Genomic DNA, 18,438 nt, shown 5'->3' on the forward strand with positions numbered 1-18,438 from the left:
ATGTTTCTACAACTTGATTGGAGTCCACCTGTGGTAAATTCAATTGATTGGACATGATTTGGAAAGGCACACACCTGTCTGTATAAGGTCCCACAGTTGACAGTGCATGTCAGAGCAAAAACCAAGCCATGAGGTTGAAGGAATTGTCCGTAGAGCTCCGAGACAGGATTGTGTCGAGGCACAGATCTGGGGAAGGGTACCAAAAAATGTTGGCAGCATTGAAGGTCCGCAAGAACACAGTGGCCTCCATCATTCTTAAATGGAAGAAGTTTGGAACCACGAAGACTCTTCCTAGAGCTGGCCGCCCGGCCAAACTGAGCAGTGGGGGAAGAAGGGCCTTGGTCAGGGAGGTGACCAAAAACCTGATGGTCACTCTGACAGAGCTCCAGAATTCCTCTGTGGAGATGGGAGAACCTTCCAGGAGGACAACCAGCTCTGCAGCACTCCACCAATCAGGCCTTTATGGTAGAGTGGCCAGACGGAAGCCACTTCTCAGTAAAAGGCACATGACAGCCCGCTAGGAGTTTGCCAAAAGGCACCTAAAGGACTCTCAGACCATGAGAAACAAGATTATCTGGTCTGCTGAAACCAAGATTGAACTCTTTGGCCTGAATGCCAAGCGTCACGTCTGGAGATAACCTGGCACCATCCCTACGGTGAAGCATGGTGATGGCATCATGCTATGGGGATGTTTTTCAGTGGCAGGGACTGAAAAACTGGTCAGGATCGAGGGAAAGATGAACGGAGCACAGTAGAGAGAGATCCTTGAACCTGCTCCAGAGCACTCAGGACCTCAGACTGGGCCGAAGGTTTACCTTCCAACAGGACAATGACCTTAAGCACACAGCCAAGACAACGAAGGAGTGGCTTCGGGACAAGTCTCTAAATGTCCTTGAGTGGCCCAGCCAGAGCCCGGACTTGAACCCCGATCGAAGAATGGGAGAAACTCCCCAAATACAGGTGTGCCAAGTTTGTAGCGTCATACCCAAGAAGACTCGAGGCTGTAATCACTGTCAAAGGTGCTTCAACAAAGTACTGAGTAAGAGGTCTGAATGTTTATGTAAATGTTACATTCAGTAGTTTTTTATTGATTTATGTTTTTAGGTGGTAGATCAGCTTTAAAATTGCAGATAGATTGTAGCTTCCAATCCCCAATATCACTTCCAATCCCCAATATATTTTTTTGCATATATACCTGTGGACACACCTATTCATTCCAGGGTTATTCTTTATTTTTAGTATTTTCTACATTGTAGAATAATAGTGAAGACATCAAAACAATGAAATAACACATATGGAATCATGTAGTAACCAAATTTTTTTTAAACAAATCCAAATATATTTTATATTTGAGATTCTTCAAATAGCCACCCTTTGCCTTGATGACAGCTTTGCACACTCTTGGCATTCTCTCAACCAGCTTCATGAGGTAGTCACCTGGAAAGCATTCTAATTAACAGGTGTGCCTTCTTAAAAGTGAATTTGTGGAATTTCTTTCCTTCTTAATGCGTTTGAGCCAAATCAGTTGTGTTGTGACAAGGTAGGGGGGTATACAGAAGATAGCCCTATTTGGTAAAAGACCAAGTCCATATTATGGCAGGAACAGATCAAATAAGCAAAGAAAAACAACAGTACATCATTACTTTAAGACATGAAGGTCAGTCAATACGGAAAATGTCAAGAACTTTGAACGTTTCTTCAAGTGCAGTCGCAAAACCATCAAGCGCTGTGATGAAACTGGCTCTCATGAGGACCGCCACAGGAATGGAAGATCCAGAGTTACCTCTGCTGCAGAGGATAAGTTCATTAGAGTTACCAGCCTCAGAAATTGCAGCCCAAATAAATGCTTCACAGAGTTCAAGTAACAGATACATCTCAACATCAACTGTTCAGAGGGGACTGTGTGAATCAGGCCTTCATGGTTGAATTTCTGCAAAGAAACCACTACTAAAGGACACCAATAGGAAGAAGAGACCTGCTTGGGCCAAGAAACACGAGCAATGGACATTAGACCGGTGGAAATGTGTCCTTTGGTCTGGAGTCCAAATTTGAGATTTTTGGTTCCAACCGCTGTGTCTTTGTGAGACACAGTGTGGGTTAACGGATTATCTCTACACGTGCAGTTCCCATCGTAAAGCATGGAGGAGGAGGCATTATGGTGTGGGAGTGCGTTGCTGGTGACACTGTCTGTGATTTATTTAGAATTCAAGGTACACTTAGCTAGCATGGCTACCACAGCATTCTGCAGCGATACGCCATCTGTAGAGGGTTCTTTGCACAGTGCTGATATTCTCTTATTCTTAAACAAACTTAAAACTTTAGAAAATGACACAGACAATGGCTTCTGAGTATATGTAAAATATCTTTAGTTATGCAATTGCAGGCAGAAGTTAATACAGAGTCAACATGATTTGTATAGCTCTTCATAAGTTCTGCAAAGTGTCTAAAACAATCTCTGCTTTTTATACTAACACTCCCTTCCCATAGCGTGATGTTTACACCTGACCCTGAACTTGCCCTAGTAACAACAAAGTATTCTCCCTAGTCTTGTCTTCCCACAAACTCAGTTTCAGGGGGTGAGGTGTCTAAAATGAGACATGTCTAAAAACAATGTGGCAATTGTGGTTGCAGATTTCTGAGAACATTCTGCTGTCAAGGCCTCCATAGTTTTTAATAATGTAAGCAAATGCGCATAATAGATAATATATTCCCCATCACATCCCATCTGGTTTGGGCTTAGTGGGACTATCATTTGTTTTTCGACAGGACAATGACCTAACACACCTCCAGGCTGTGTAAGGGCTATTTTACCAAGAAGGAAAGTGATGGAGTGCTGCATCAGATGACCTGGCCTCCACAATACCTCGACCTCAACCCAATTGAGATGGTTTGGGATGAGCAGCCAACAAGTGCTCAGCATATGGGGGAACTCCTTCAAGACTGTTGGAATAGCATTCCAGGTGAAGCTGGTTGAGAGAATGCCAAGAGTGTGCAAAGCTGTCATCAAGGCAAAGGGTGGCTATTTGAAGAATCACAAATATAAAATATATTTTGATTTATTTAACACTTTTTTGGTTAAAACATGATTTAATGTGTTATTTCATTGTTTTGATGTCTTCACTATTATTCTACAATGTAGAAAATAGTAAAAATAAAGACAATTATTGTGCGCCGCCCCATGGGTCTCCCGGTCGCGGCCGGCAACGACAGAGCCTGGATTCGAACTAGGATCTCTAGTGGCACAGCTTTAGACCACTGCGCCACCTTGTGAAGATGCTGGAGGAAACAGGTACAAAGGTATCTATATCCACAGTAAAACTAGTCCTATATCGACATAACCTGAAAGGCCGTCAGCAACGAAGAAGCCACTGCTCCAAAACCGCAATAAAAAAGCCAGACTACGGTTTGCAACTGCACATGGGGACAAAGACCTTACTTTTTGGAGAAATGTCCTCTGGTCTAATGAAACAAAAATAGAACTGTTTGGCCATAATGACCATCATTATGTTTGGAGGAAAAAGGGGGTTACTTGGAAGCCGAAGAACACCATCCCAACCGTGAAGCACGTGGGTGGCAGCATCATGCTGTGGGGTTGCTTTGCTGCAGGAGGGACTGGTGCACTTCACAAAATAGATGACATCATGAGGAAGGAAAATTATGTGGATATATTGAAGCAACATCTCAAGACATCAGTCAGGAAGGTAAAGCTTGGTCGCAAATGGGTCTTCCAAATGGACAATGACCCCAAGCATACTTCCAAAGTTGTGGCAAATTGGCTTAAGGACAACAAAGTCAAGGTATTGGAGTGGCCATCACATAGCCCTTACCTCAATCCTATGGGAAATTTGTGGGCAGAACTGAAAAAGCGTGTGCGAGCAAGGAGGCCTACAAACCTGACTCAGTTACATCAGCTCTGTCAGGAGGAATGGGCCAAAATTCATCCAACTTATTGTGGGAAGCTTGTGGAAGGCTACCCGAAACGTTTGACCCAAGTTAAACAATTGAAAGGCAATGCTACCAAATACTAATTGAGTGTATGTAAATCTGACCCACTGGTAATGTGATGAAAGAAATAAAAGCTGAAATAAATCATTCTCTCTACTATTATTCTGACATTTCACATTCTTAAATTAAAGTGGTGATCCTAACTGACCTAAGACAGGGAATTTTTACTAGGATTAAATGTCAGGAATTGTGAAAAACTGAGTTTAAATGTATTTTGCTAAGGTATGTAAACTTCCGATTTCAGCTGTATCTCTTAACACCATCCATATTGGATTTTTATTTGCCATATTTTTCAACTGTGCTGTGATGTTTCACAAAAAAGTTTGGAACCTTTCTATTCTCATTGTTTCTACAGACTGTAAATTGAAAATAAATATTTTTGCTAAAAGTATTATTATATTATTGATCGATTTGACTTTGACTTTTCAGATCACCCAGTAGTGCTATCTGCAGGGTTAGCTCCAGGTAAATATTGCAATTCTTCAGCCATTTCTGGACCTGTGACCAAAAACAAGCTACATATGGACAGTACCAAAACAAATGATCTAATGATTGTCTCTTCACAGCAAAATCTGCAGAGCTGGGAAGGTTGTATCCCCCATATAAATAACATTCTATTGGTTGCAATAATTTTGTATAATAATTTAAATTGAAAAATTGTAAGTTTTGAATCCGGTGTCGTTTTGCGTATCAGTTCATAAACCCTGTGCCATGAAATCGGTACGTCAAAAATCTCTTCTCAGCTATTTTGCAATCTATATGGCACAGCTGTCAATATGGCAGTTTTTTATTTTTAATACATTTGCTAAAATTTCCAAAAACAGTTTTTGCTTTGTCATTATGGGGTATTGTGTGTAGATTGACGAGGGGGGAAAAAACTATTTAATCCATTTTAGAATAAGGCTGTAATGTAATCAAATGTTGAAAAAGTCAAGTGGTCTGAATACTTTCCGAGTGCACTGTAGCTCAGTATTTGTATTATTAATTTAAACAGTATTTTTTGCTCATCTTTATCAAGGGATTTAATCATGTTGGACCCCACTGTACCTAGAAGGTAGGGTGGAAGAGTATAGGGGTTGATTTGGAATTGAGTGTAACTCTTTTTAGTGGATGCTCCCTTTCCCTTGCTTATCCGGCTACAGTATGTGGGTCAAAGCTTTAAATAGTCACAAACAAAGCCAATTGATATTGAGTTTTTTATCTGTGTTTGAACCAACACTAAGCCTGGAAAGGTCAGTGAGAGTACACATTATTGATCATGTCAGAATGGATACAATTAGATCCCCCTAATTGCAAAATGTGCTTTGCCATCCGAATAATGAAGATTCAGCAAGCCTCCATGGTCTATACGCTCAGGAATGTTGTACAGAAGTCTGCCATTATGTCTAGTAATTTGTTTGTTAAATGTGCGTTGTGTTGATGATTCCTGATGCCTGTTACCTTGTGTGTTCATTTATGATTCATTGCTTTTCAGAGGTAAAAAGTCGAGAATGTGAAATGGACAAAATTGACATACAGTATTTAGCATAAAGAAACCTAGGCAAGGCCATAAATTACAGTATAATTGATTTGGTCTGTTTTAAATACACATCAATGCATATGTTTTACAAATGTTTACATTTAACTAATTTAGCAGACGCTCTTATCCAGAGTGACTTAAACGAGCAATTAGGGTTAAGTGCTCAATGACAGTAGATGATACATGGACGGTATTTCAAAGAAACCAACAAAAAACACAATTCTCTATGAAGCGATGAGGATAATGTCATAATACATTATGATAGTGAGTTTGCTACAGAATGTGGTTAATTAACAAGGAGACAATGCCCTTGGTAAGCTTATTCTGTAGGTGTCAGAAAACAAACCTCTGTGCATTCTACCCTATTTACAAAAGGATGCAGGAGAAAAGCTTCCATTTGATATTATGTATACTGAAGAAATATATAAAATGCAACATGTCCTATGTTTCATGAGCTGAAATAAAAGATCCCAGAAATGTTCCATACGTACAAAAAGCTTATCTCTAAAATGTTGTGCACAAATGTGTTTACATCCCTGTTAGTGAGCATTTCTCCTTTGCCAAGATAATCCTTCCACCTGACAGGTGTGGCATATCAAGAAGCTGATTAAACAGCATGATCATTACACAGGTGAACCTTGTGCTGGGGAAAATAAAAGGCCACTCTAAAATGTGCAGTTTTGTCACACAACACAATGCCACAAATGTCTCATGTTTTGAGGAGCGTGCAATTGGCATGCTGACTGTAGGAATGTCCACCAGAGCTGTTGCCAGAGAATTTAAAATGTTCATTTCTCAACCATAAGCCGCCTCCAACGTCGTTTTAGAGAATTTGGCAGTACGTCCAACCGGCCTAACAACAGCAGACCACGTGTAACCACGCCAGCCCAGGACCTCCACATCCGGCTTCTTCACTTGCGGGATCGTCTGAGACCAGCCATCCGGACAGCTGATGAAACTGTGGTTTTGCACAACTGAAGAATTTCTGCACAAACTGTCAGAAACCGTCTCAGGGAAGCTCATCTGCATGCTCATCGTCCTCACCAGGGTCTTGACCTGACTGCAGTTCGGCGGCTTAACCGACTTCAGTGGGCAAATGCTCACCTTCGATGGCCACTGGCTTGCTGGAGAAATGTGCTCTTCACGGACGAATCCCAGTTTCAACTGTACGGGGCAGATGGCAAACAGTGTGTATGGTGTCGTGTGGGTGAGTGGTTTGCTGATGTCAACGTTGTGAACAGAGTGCCCATGTGTCACGACTTCCGCCGAGGCTGCCTCCCCTCCTTCTTCTGGCAGGTTTCGGTGTTCGGCGTCACCGGCTTACTAGCTACTGCCGATCCATTTATCATCACTCCATTTGTCTTGTCTTCAATCACACACACCTGGTCCTTATTCCCTCATTAGTCATGGTATAAGTGTTCCCTCTGCTTCCTTGTCTGTGTGGGTGATTGTTTATTGTGGAGGTTAGTGAAGCTCGGTGGAGCTCGTGTAATGTGTATCGACGGGAGTATTTCCCGTGTGCCTTGTATTTTCCAGTGCGCCTGTTTTGTGCCCTGGAGTGTGTTTGACGCATTTCTGCGTAAACCTGTATTTTGCGGATTAAAGCCTGTTATTCTGTGATTTACCCTCCAGCGCCTGACTCCAACACCACCTCGTCACAGAATCACCCACCTGATATGGAGTCAGCGGGAGAGACGCACATGCCTGGAGTCGTGGAACGGGTCCAGGAGCATTCAACTATGCTACGCCCCTCTGCGTTCTTGGGTGAAGCGATGGGTCGGGTTCTTCAGGTCGTCCAACGCCTGGAGAGGAGACCAGCTGGTCAACCGGATCCCGCACACCTACACCCCAGCACCCGGAGGGATCCAGATATCCCGACCAGGGGAGTTCGATGGGACAGTGGGGCTGTGTCAAGGATTCCTTCTCCAACTGGAGCTCTACTTCTCCAGCATCCGGCCGGTTCCATCGGAGCGGGAGAAGGTGTCCGCCCTCGTCTCCTGCCTCTCGGGGAAAGCCCTGGAGTGGGCCAACGCGGTGTGGAACAAAGGAGGTCTGCCCGTTTCCATCCCGGCCGACTTGGATCCACACCGTTGGAGATGGGTGGAACCGCTAGCCGAGAGAGCGGAGGACGACAGTGCCAGTGCCACACTGGTGGCGCGAAGGGACATTTCACCACACGTTGTCGTCAACGCTCTTCTGGCTTTGGAGGCGGCAGGCAGGGTACTCTCGCATCACCCCAGGTATCGAACACCCACACTCGTTCAGAGCCCTCTGCTGCGCACTGTAAAATACTTGTCTCCTTTCCTGAGCACATGGTAGTTCCCCAGTGTAAGGCGCTAGTCGATTCAGGTGCAGCTGGGAACTTTATGGACAGGGCATTCACACACCGTATAGGCATTCCATTGATTCCCCTATCCATTCCACGCCCCATCAGAGCACTTGATAGTCGACCATTAGGGTCCGGGTTGGTTAAGGAAGTTACTGCACCAGTCACCATGATTACCCAGGAGACTCATTGTGAGTAGGTTACTTTTTCCATTATTGAGTCTGCTTTCCCTGTGGTATTAGTTATCCCTTGGCTAGCATTCCACAACCCCACCTTCTTATGGCCGCAGAGGGTTCTCACGGGGTGGTCGCGAGAGTGTCAGGGTAGGTGTCTAGGTGTTTCCGTTGGTGAAACCACGATGGAAAGTCCAGACAGTACCTCCACCGTGCGCATTCCCCCTGAATACCTCAATCTGGCGCAAGCGTTCTCTAAAACGCAGGCGACTAAATTACCACCTCATCGGGTGGGGGATTGCGTGATAAACCTCTGTGTATTCCGCTACGCGCGCTGAGCATGTGTCCCTGGTTCGCAAGGTGCTGGCCCGACTGTTGGAAAATGACCTTTATGCTAAGGCAGAGAAGTTTGTTTTTCCAGCAGTCCATCTACTTCCTCGGATACCGCATTACCACCTCAGGTGTGGAGATGGAGGGAGATCGCATTTCAGCCGTGCGTAATTGGCCTGCTCCAACCACGGTTAAGGAGGTGCAGCGCTTCCTTGGCTTTGCCAACTACTATCAGAGGTTTATCCGGGGCTTTGGCAAGGTCGCAGCTCCCATTACCTCCCTGTTGAAGGGTGGGCCGTCCCGGCTCCGCTGGTCTGCTGAGGCTGACCTGGCCTTCAGCAAACTGCGGGGTCTGTTCACCTCAGCCCCAGTACTGGCCCACCCCGATTCATCACTACCGTTCGTAGTGGAGGTGGATGCGTCCGAGGTTGGGATAGGAGCTGTCCTGTCTCAACGCTCGGGTACGCCACCCAAACTCTGCCCCTCTGCGTTCTTCTCGAAGAAGCTCAGCCCGGTGGAGCAGAACTACGGCGTTGGTGATCGGGAGCTGTTGGCTGTTGTCCAAGCCTTGACCGTGTGGAGGCATTGGCTCAAGGGGGCAAAACACCCTTTCCTCATCTGGACGGACCACCGTAACCTGGAGTACATCCTGGCAGCAAGGAGGCTGAATCCTAGCCAGGCCAGGTGGGCCCTATTCTTCACCCGGTTTGATTTCACTCTTATACATCCCGGGTACGAAGAACGTGAAGGCAGACACGTTGTCCCGGCTGTATGACACAGAGGAGAGGCCCAGTGACAACACTCCCATACTGCCGGCCTCCTGCATTGTGGCGCCGCTAGTATGGGCGATGGACGCGGATATAGAGCAGGCATTACACGTGGATTCCTCTCCACCTCAGTGTCCAGATGGGCTACAGTACGTGCCTGCTCTTATCCGTGATCGTCTGATCTATTGGGCACACACACATCACCCTCATCTGGTCACCCAGGTATCGGCCATACAGTGCGCTGCCTGACCGTAAAATACTGGTGGCCTACCTTGGCTAAGGACATGAGGGTGTATGTCTCCTCCTGCTCAGTGTGCGCCCAGAGTAAGGCACCTAGGCACCTCCCAGCTGGTAAGTTACAACCTTTACCAGTTCCACAACGACCATGGTTTTCTAACTGATCTTCCCCTCTCCCAAGTTAACACCACCATGCTGGTCATTGTGGACCGCTTTTCCAAAGCCTGCCGCCTGCTTCCTCTGCCTGGTCTCCCCACGGCTCTGCAAACTGCGGAGGCCCTATTTACACACGTCTTCCGGCACTACGGGGTACCAGAGGATATAGTGTCTGACCAAGGTTCATGGAACGTCTGGGGGTCTCAGTCAGCCTGACCTCTGGGTTCCACCCCGAGAGTAATGGGCAGGTGGAACGGGAAAATCAGGACGTGTGTAGGTTCCTGCGGTCCTACTGCCAGGACCGGCCGGGGGAGTGGTCGGTGTTCTTGCCATGGGCAGAATATGTTCAGAACTCTCTCAGCCACTAACCTAACGCCTTTCCAGTGTATTCTAGGTTACCAACCGGTTCTTGCACCGTGGCACCAGAGCCAGACCGAGGCTCCTGCGGTGGAAGACTGGTTTCGGTGCGCGGAGGAGACGTGGGATGCTGCCCACGTTCACCTCCAACACGCCGTGCGTTGTCAGAAGGCCACCGCAGTGAGGCCTCCGTCTTTGTACCGGGGGATCGGGTCTGGCTCTCGACCCGGAATCTGCCCCTCCGCCTGCCCTGCCGGAAGCTGAGCCCGTGTATGTGGGGCCGTTCAAAGTCCTGAGGAGAGTCAACGAGGTCACTTATAGGTTATTACTTCCCCCTGAGTACCGTATTAACCCCTCGTTTCATGTGTCTCTCCTCAGGCCGGTGGTAGCTGGTCCGCTCCAGGAGGCTGAGGTGCGGGAGGTCCCTCCACCTCCTCTGGACATCGAGGGGGCCCCAGCGTACTCTGTCCGTTCAATCCTGGATTTGAGGCGTTGGGTGGGGGCCTTCAGTACCTCGTGGAGTGGGAGGGGTACGGACCGGAGGAACGGTGCTGGGTCCCAGTGAAATCCCTCCATGTTACGGGATTTCCACCGTTGCCATCCGGCTCGCCCTGCTCCGTGTCCTCCTGGCCGTCCCTGAGGCCAGGGTCGGCGTGCTGCTGGAGCCGCGCGTCAAGGGGGGGGTACTGTCACGACTTCCGCCGAGGCTGCCTCCCCTCCTTGTTCGGGCAGGTTTCGGCGTTCGGCGTCACCGGCTTACTAGCTACTGTCGATCCATTTATCATCACTCCATTTGTCTTGTCTTCAATCACACACACCTGGTCCTTATTCCCTCATTAGTGCGCCTGTTTTGTGCCCTGGAGTGTGTTTGATGCATTTCTGCGTAAACCTGTATTTTCTGTTATTCTGTGATTTACCCTCCTGCGCCTGACTCCTTCAACACCACCTCGTCACACCATGGTGGCGGTGGGGTTATGGTACGGGCAGGCATAAGCTAGGGACAACTAACGCAATTGCATTTTATCGATGGCAATTTTAATACACAGAGATACCATGTTTCAGCATGATAATGCACGGCTCCATGTTGCAAGGATCTGTACACAATTTCTGGAAGCTGAACATTGTCCAGTTCTTCTATGGTCTGCATACTCACCAGACATGTCACCCATTGAGCATGTTTAGGATGCTCTGGATCGACATGTACGACAGCTTGTTCCAGTTCCTGCCAATATCCAGCACCTTCGCACAGCCATTGAAGAAGAGTGGGACAACATTCCACAGGCCACAAACAGCCTGATCATCTCTATGCGATGGAGATGTGTCGCGCTGCATGAGGCAAAGGTGGTCACACCAAATACTGACTGGTTTTCTGATCCATGCCCCTACCTTTTTTTGTTAAGGTATCTGTGACCAACAGATGCATATCTGTATTCCCAGTCATGTCAAATCCATAGATTAAGGCCTCATTTATTAATTTCAATTGACTGATTTCCTTATATGAACTGTAACTCTGTAAAATCTTTGAAAATTGTTGCATGTTGCGTTTATATTTTTGTTCAGTGTAGTACAAAAACAGGAAGCACTACCAAATGAAGTAGTGTGAAGATTGCGCCGATAGACATGGCCGCCCTGTTTCTGGCTCCTAAGCAACTTTGCAGTATTTTGTATTTTTCTGTTATTTGTCACATTATTAGTCCAGAACGTTTTTTGCATTATTACATACAGCCGGAAATAACTTTTGGATAGGGGATGTTGTTCCCACTGTGACGATTAAAACCTATCCAAACCAAAAACTGTGGCTAGATGGCAGCATTCGCTCAAAACTGAAAGTGCGAACGACCGCATTTAACCACGGCAAGGTGACTGGGATTATGGTTAAATACAAGCAGTCCAGATATGCCCTCAAACAGGCAAAATGTCTGCGACAAAGTGGAGTCGCAATTCAACAGTTCAGATACGAGACGTACTGTATGTGGCAGGGACTCCAGACAATCATGGATTATAAAGGGAAAACCAGCCCCGTCGTGGACACAGATGTCTTGCTCCCAGACAAGCCAAAAAACTTATTCGCCAGCTTTGAGGATAACACAGTGCCACCGACGCTCCCGAGGACTGTGAGCTCTCTTTCTCCATGGTCGACGTGAGTAAGACATTTAAGCGTGTTAACCCTCGCCAGGCTGCCGGCCCAGACGGCATCCCCAGCTGCATCCTCAGAGCATGTGCACACCAGCTGGCTGGAGTGTTTACAGACATATTCAATCTCTCCCTATCCACTTGCCGCCCCCTGGTGGTGAAGGTAGGCAAAAACACCTCCACTACGCTGATGCTCAAACAAGGGCCCCATAAGGGTGCGTGCTCAGCCCCCTCTGTATTCCCTGTTCACCCATGACTGCGTGGCCATGCACGCCTCCAACTCAATCATCAAGTTTGCAGACGAGAACAGTGGTAGGCCTGATCACCAATAACGATGAGACAGCCTACAGGGAGGTGGTGAGGGCCTTGGCAGAGTGGTGCCAGGAAAATAACCTCTCCCTCAACGTCAACAAAACGAAGGAGCTGATCGTGGACTTCAGGAGGCAGCAAAGGGAGCACACTCCTCATCCACATCGATGGGGCTGCAGTGGAGAAGGTGAAAAGCTTTAAGTTCCTCGGCATACACACCACTGACAATCTGAAATGGTCCACCCACACAGACAGTGTGGTGAAGAAGGCGCCTCTTCAACCTCAGGAGTCTGAAGAAATTTGGCTTGGCCCCTAAGACCCTCACAAACTTTTACAGATGCTCCATTGAAAGCATCCTGTCGGCCTGTATCACCGCCTGGTACGGCAACTGCACCGTCCGCAACCACAGGGCTCTCCAGAGGGTGGTGCGGTCTGCACAACGCATCACCGGGGGCACACTGCCTGCCCTTCAGGATATCTACAGCACCCGGTGGGTGTCACAGGAAGGCCAAGAAGATCATTAAGGACCTCAGCCATCCGAGCCACTGCCTGTTCACCCCGCTATCATCCAGAAGGCGAGGTCAGTACAGGTGCATCAAAGCTGGGACCGAGAGACTTAAAAACAGCTTCTATCTCAAGGCCATCAGACTGTTAAATAGCCATCACTAGCCGACATCCACCTAGTACCCTGTCATCACAAGCCGGCTAACACCCGGTTACTCAACCCTGCACCTTAGGGCTGCTGCCCTATGTACATAGACATGGAACACTGGTCACTTTAATAATGTTTACATACCTTTTACCCATTTCATATGTATACTGTATTCTAGTCAAGGCCATTCTATTCAACAATTGCTGTACATATACAATTCTAGGTATTCTTCAGGTATATACTACATACAGTCACCGTATACAGTGCATTCGGAAAGTATTCAGACCCCTTGATTTCTTCCACATTTTGTTACGTAACAGCCTTATTCTAAAATTGATTTAAAAAAAGGTTTCCTCATTAATCTACACACAATACCCCATAATGACAGAGTGAAAATAGGTTTTTAGAAATGTAGACAAATGTTATAAAAAATTTAAACAGATATCTTATTAACATAAGTATTCAGACCCTTTGCTATGAGACTCGAAATTAAGCTCAGGCGCATCCTGTTTCCATTGATCATCCTTGAGATGTTTCTACAACTTGATTGGAGTCCACCTGTGGTAAATTCAATTGATTGGACATGATTTGGAAAGGCACACACTTGTCTATATAAGTTCTCACAGTTGACAGTGCATTGGTCAGGGAGGTGATGGTCACTTTGACAGAGCTCCAGAGTTCCTCTGTGGAGATGGGAGAACTTTCCAGAAGGACAACCATCTCTGCAGCACTCCACCAATCAGGCCTTTATGGTAGAGTGGCCAGACGGATGCCACTCCTCAGTAAAAGGCAAATGACAGCCTGCTTGGAGTTTGCCAAAAGTCACCTAAAGGACTCTGACCATGAGAAACAAGATTCTCTGGTCTGATGAAACCAAGATTTAACTCTTTGGCCTGAATGCCAAGTGTCACGTCTGGAGGAAACCTGGCACCATCCCTACGGTGAAGCATGGTGGTGGCAGCATCGTGCTGTGGGGATGTTTTTCGGCGGCAGGGACTGGGCAACTAGTCAGGATAGAGGGAAAGATGAACGGAGCACAGTACAGAGAGATCCTTGATGAAAGCCTGCTCCAGAGAGCTCAGGACCTCAGACTGGGGCGAAGGTTCACCTTCCAACAGGACAACGACCCTAAGCACACAGCCAAGACAATGCAGGAGTGGCTTCGGGACAAGTCTCTGAATGTCCTTGAGTGGCTCAGCCAGAGCCTGGACTTGACAGAGTTTCTGGAGAGACCTGCAGCGACGCTCCCCATCCAACTTGACAGAGTTTGAGAGGAGTACTGAGTAAAGGGTCTGAATACTTATGTAAATATTATTCCATCGTTATTTTTTTATACGTTTGCAAAATTTTCTAAAAACGTGTTTTTGCTTTGTCATTATGGGGTATTGTGTGTAGATTGATGAGGGGGAAAAACAATTTTAGAATAAAGCTGTAAAGTAACAAAATGTTGAAAAAGTCAAGGGGTCTGAATTATTTCTGAATTCACTGTATTCTATCCACATACTGTCCATAATGTCTATACATCCCATCCCATCACACACTACATGGCCAAAAGTATGTGGACACCCCTTCAAATTAGTGGATTCGGCTATTTCAGTCACACCCGTTTCTGACAGGTGTATAGCATTGAGCACACAGCCATGCAATCGCCATAGACAAACATTGGCAGTAGAATGGCCCGTACTGAAGAGCTCAGTGACTTAAAGTGGCACCATCATATGATGCCACCTTTCCAACAAGTCAGTTCATCAAATTTCTGCCCTGCTAGAGCTGCCCCGGTCAACTGTAAGTGCTGTTATTGTGAAGTGGAAATGTGTAGGAGCAACCGAGCAGCCGTGCACAAGCCTAAGATCACCATGTGCAATGCCAAGCGTCAGCTGGAGTGGTGTAAAGCTCGCCGCCATTGGACTCTGGAGCAGTGGAAATGGGTTCTCTGGAGTGATGAATCACGCTTCACCATCTGGCAGTCCGGCGAACGAATCTGGGTTTTGCGGATGCCAGGAGGAAGCTACCTGCCCCAATGTATAGTGCCAACTGTACAGTTTGGGGGAGGAATAATGGCCTGGGGCTGTTTTTCATGGTTCAGGTTGGGCCCCTTAGTTCAAGTGAAGGGAATTCTTAACACTACAGCATACAATGACATTCTAGACAATTCTGTGCTTCATACTTTGTGGCAAGAGTTTGGGGAAGGTCCTTTCATGTTTCAGCATGACAATGCTTCCGTGTACAAAGCGAGGTCCATACAGAAATGTTTGTCGACATTGGCGTGGAAGAACTTGACTGGCCTGCACAGAGCCCTGACCTCAACCCCATCGAACACCTTTGGGATAAATTGGAACGCCGACTGCGAGCCAGGCCTAATCACCCAACATTTGTGCCCAACCTCACTAATGCTCGTGGCTGTATGGAAGCAAGTCCCAGCAGCAATGTTCCAACATCTAGTGGAAAGCCTCCCCAGAAGAGTGGAGGCTGTTATAACAGCAAAGGGGGGACCAACTCCATAGTAATGCCCATGATTATGGAATGAGATGTTCAAGCAGTTGTCCACATACTTTTGGTCATATAGTGTGTATACATACAAACATACATACATACATTCATACATACATACGGACTCCGACATTGCTCGATTTCTATATTTCTTAATTCCATTAATTTACTTTTAGATTTGTGTGTATTGTTAGATACTACTGCACTGTTGGAGCTAGGAACACAAGCATCTCGCGACACCCGCAGTAGCATCTGCTAAATATGTGTATGCTACCAATGAAATTTGATTTGAGTACCTGTAGCAAAGACTCTCTCTGCTCAGAGGTGGCACCACATGTACAAAAGTGATGTGGTAAAATTTATGTATTTTCTGGGGCCTGGAGTTTTTCCTGATCTCATGTCCTAGTCAGGTAGAACTCCTATGGGTCCTATTTGTAGGAGGACAAAATATTATTATTATTATTATTATAATAGATAGCTTCCCTTTTCATCTGTGCTATGACTATAGGGGTGGGATTTTTTTTGTCAGGTCATGTGAATTGGAAACTCCTGGCTCAAGGTGGATCAAACTCTTTCAAACTACTACAAACCTTGTTATTATTCATTCTGAATCTGGTATCAAAAGAGCCAGAGACAACAACTTCAATGGACAACAGGGCTGAGCGTTATGCAAAGAATGGTTACAATGTATTTAAATATTTATTTCACTCTATACACACAATGTTAAGCACTGGATGTTGAAAAAAAAAAGAGACAGGTTTCATTTAATTTTTTGTCATAAAACCTATTTGTTCATCTGATTAGTGCTCTTTTGCAATTATTCATTCTGTAAACTTTATGTAAGGCTGGATTACATTTAACACTATACACAGTAGACTTTGTAAGAAGGCAGGGTTACATTTAACACTATACACAGTAGACTTTGTAACAAAGTTTGTTTTATGTGTAAGTCATAAAACCACTAACCTTTTGTTGTCCTGTTCTCCAGCTGGCCAGAGGTAGGTTCTCTGGCACTCACTGTAGGAACGGATTGCCTCTAAAATCTATATTCAATCATTGAATCAACTACTTTCAACATTTTCATTGAAAATATTTTTTTCTTGAACGTCACTATATTGCACTCTATTCTAACCAAACCTACATTACCAGTTCATATCAGTAGGTGTCATTATTCACTAGCTAGTCAAAAAGACTGACTCGATTATGGCTGCCTGTCTCTGTATTTGTGAAAGTTATGGTGGTGCTAGAATCTATCAATTCTCTCTTTCTGCATTAGCCATCAATCTGTTATGGTGGGACAAATGTGTTCATATTGTCTGTGTAGACTGCTCTGTGGCAGAATTTGTAGGTTTTTTACTTTTAAGACAGTGAAATTTGCGCCACAAACATTTGTGAATAACCACCAGCAGTGGAAATAAAAGAATATGCCATCATTCGTGGACAAAAAAACAGTCTGACTAACCTTTTCAGGAACTTCAGTATCCCTTGGCCTTCGGTAGCAGCAGCAGATCGCTTCATCTTCTTTATCGTGTGCCAAACACATTTATTCAATGAGTCTAAATTATTAACGTTAGCTTCTGGCTGCTTTATTGTATCAACCTAGCTAGCTAATGTTAGCTATCTATCTAGCTAGGTTACTAAAGCTAACATTAGTAATTTTGTTAGCTAGCTATAGAGTGGATTATTGTAGCAAGTTTTAAAGGACGACTAAACTGCTTTTATTAACACATACCTTGTTTGATATGAACATTTGTGTTCGCTCTCTCATGAGGCAGGAGGGGAGTGTGAGCGAAGAAAGAAACCAAGTGCAGAGTCAAAAAACTAGGTGCTGGTGCAACCAAACTAGTTGTTGAGAGGCGTGGTTGATTAGGCTCTGTAGGCTGTAGCTAGGAGACCACTGTGACTGACAAGTGAATCCACCTGTCGCAGTGAGCGTGGGGGTTACCGCTTGAAATCCTAGGGACAGGGTTGTATTCACTAGACAAAACAAAGGCAAGCGGGCTGAAATTGGGGGAGGTACTATATGAACTTGTGCAATAAGAAAGGCCTGCTTTTTCTTTTCCGTTGAAAATTGTTTTCCTATGTGTTTCTATGACGTGAACTAATGAATATGTTTGATAAGGTACTGGGGCAAATGCTGTCTAGCCACACGTTTTCCAGCGGCTCTGTCTCTGCCTGTGGTTTGCTTGGAGAAAAGCAGTGAAATGACACCTTGTGGAGCACCAGTGTCAATGTGATTTACTATTACAAGTACAATAGGCCTTTATGTTAGACTGTCCTAAACATTATCCCACCCTATCTTGTTTTCCAGTGAATGACATCATAAGGAATGATCTGACTGTCCACAGTAAAGAGCAGTCGTAGAAGAGCCAGGAGAATCCATATTGTGACCAACAATCACATAGGTTCGAGAAATGCCATGACATCATTCTACTGTCTGATTGACCCCAACTTCGTATATCGTGTATGCAGATGAAATCAAGTTAGGGGTATGCAGTGCCTGATATCATGGGTTACCTTATTTAACAGTTTTATTATTTTAGCATGTGTATCATGTATGTGGCCTCAATGTACAGTACACCGAAATTTTTTATTTTATTATTTTGTCATTGTAAATAGAAACATCTTTATGAAAATCTCTATGTATTTACTAAGACAATATCGAAAAGACCAGAATATGATTGAGACATGTAGTGTCACATATTTTTTAGGCTTCTGTCATGTTGGCAATACAATTTTATTTTTTCATTGTATTATTTTATTTAGTGTTCCTGCCATTAAAATATATATTTAAAATCTTCTTTGTTGATTTCAAAATGAATCAATGGCTATATATCATGAATTTAAAAGTCCCAAAATTGATGTAGCAATCACAGATTGCCCCTTTAATCTACCATTGATTTGTAACAAGTGCACATGCAGTCAATCTAACCGGACAAAATACTTCCAACCATAGGTCCCATACATCTTCTGGATGATTACTT

The 18,438-nt window shown here is 45.3% G+C and overlaps 1 protein-coding gene across 1 annotated transcript in view; it reads left to right on the forward strand.

Annotated features, from left to right (window-relative positions):
• Window positions 1-18,208, forward strand: part of LOC311138453 (nuclear factor of activated T-cells, cytoplasmic 2-like) — a 32,303-nt gene extending 14,095 nt beyond the window's left edge. Inside the window, exon 10 of the mRNA XM_084173135.1 lies at window positions 17,766-18,208. Coding sequence (XP_084029261.1) covers window positions 17,766-17,818 — 53 coding nt within the window. The 3' untranslated portion in view covers window positions 17,819-18,208. The remainder of the gene's footprint in view (window positions 1-17,765) is intronic.
• The last annotated feature ends 230 nt before the right edge of the window (window positions 18,209-18,438 follow it).

Source organism: Coregonus lavaretus (genome assembly GCF_964263955.1).
Source record: "Coregonus lavaretus genome assembly, chromosome: 12".
NCBI classification, from domain to species: domain Eukaryota; kingdom Metazoa; phylum Chordata; class Actinopteri; order Salmoniformes; family Salmonidae; genus Coregonus; species Coregonus lavaretus.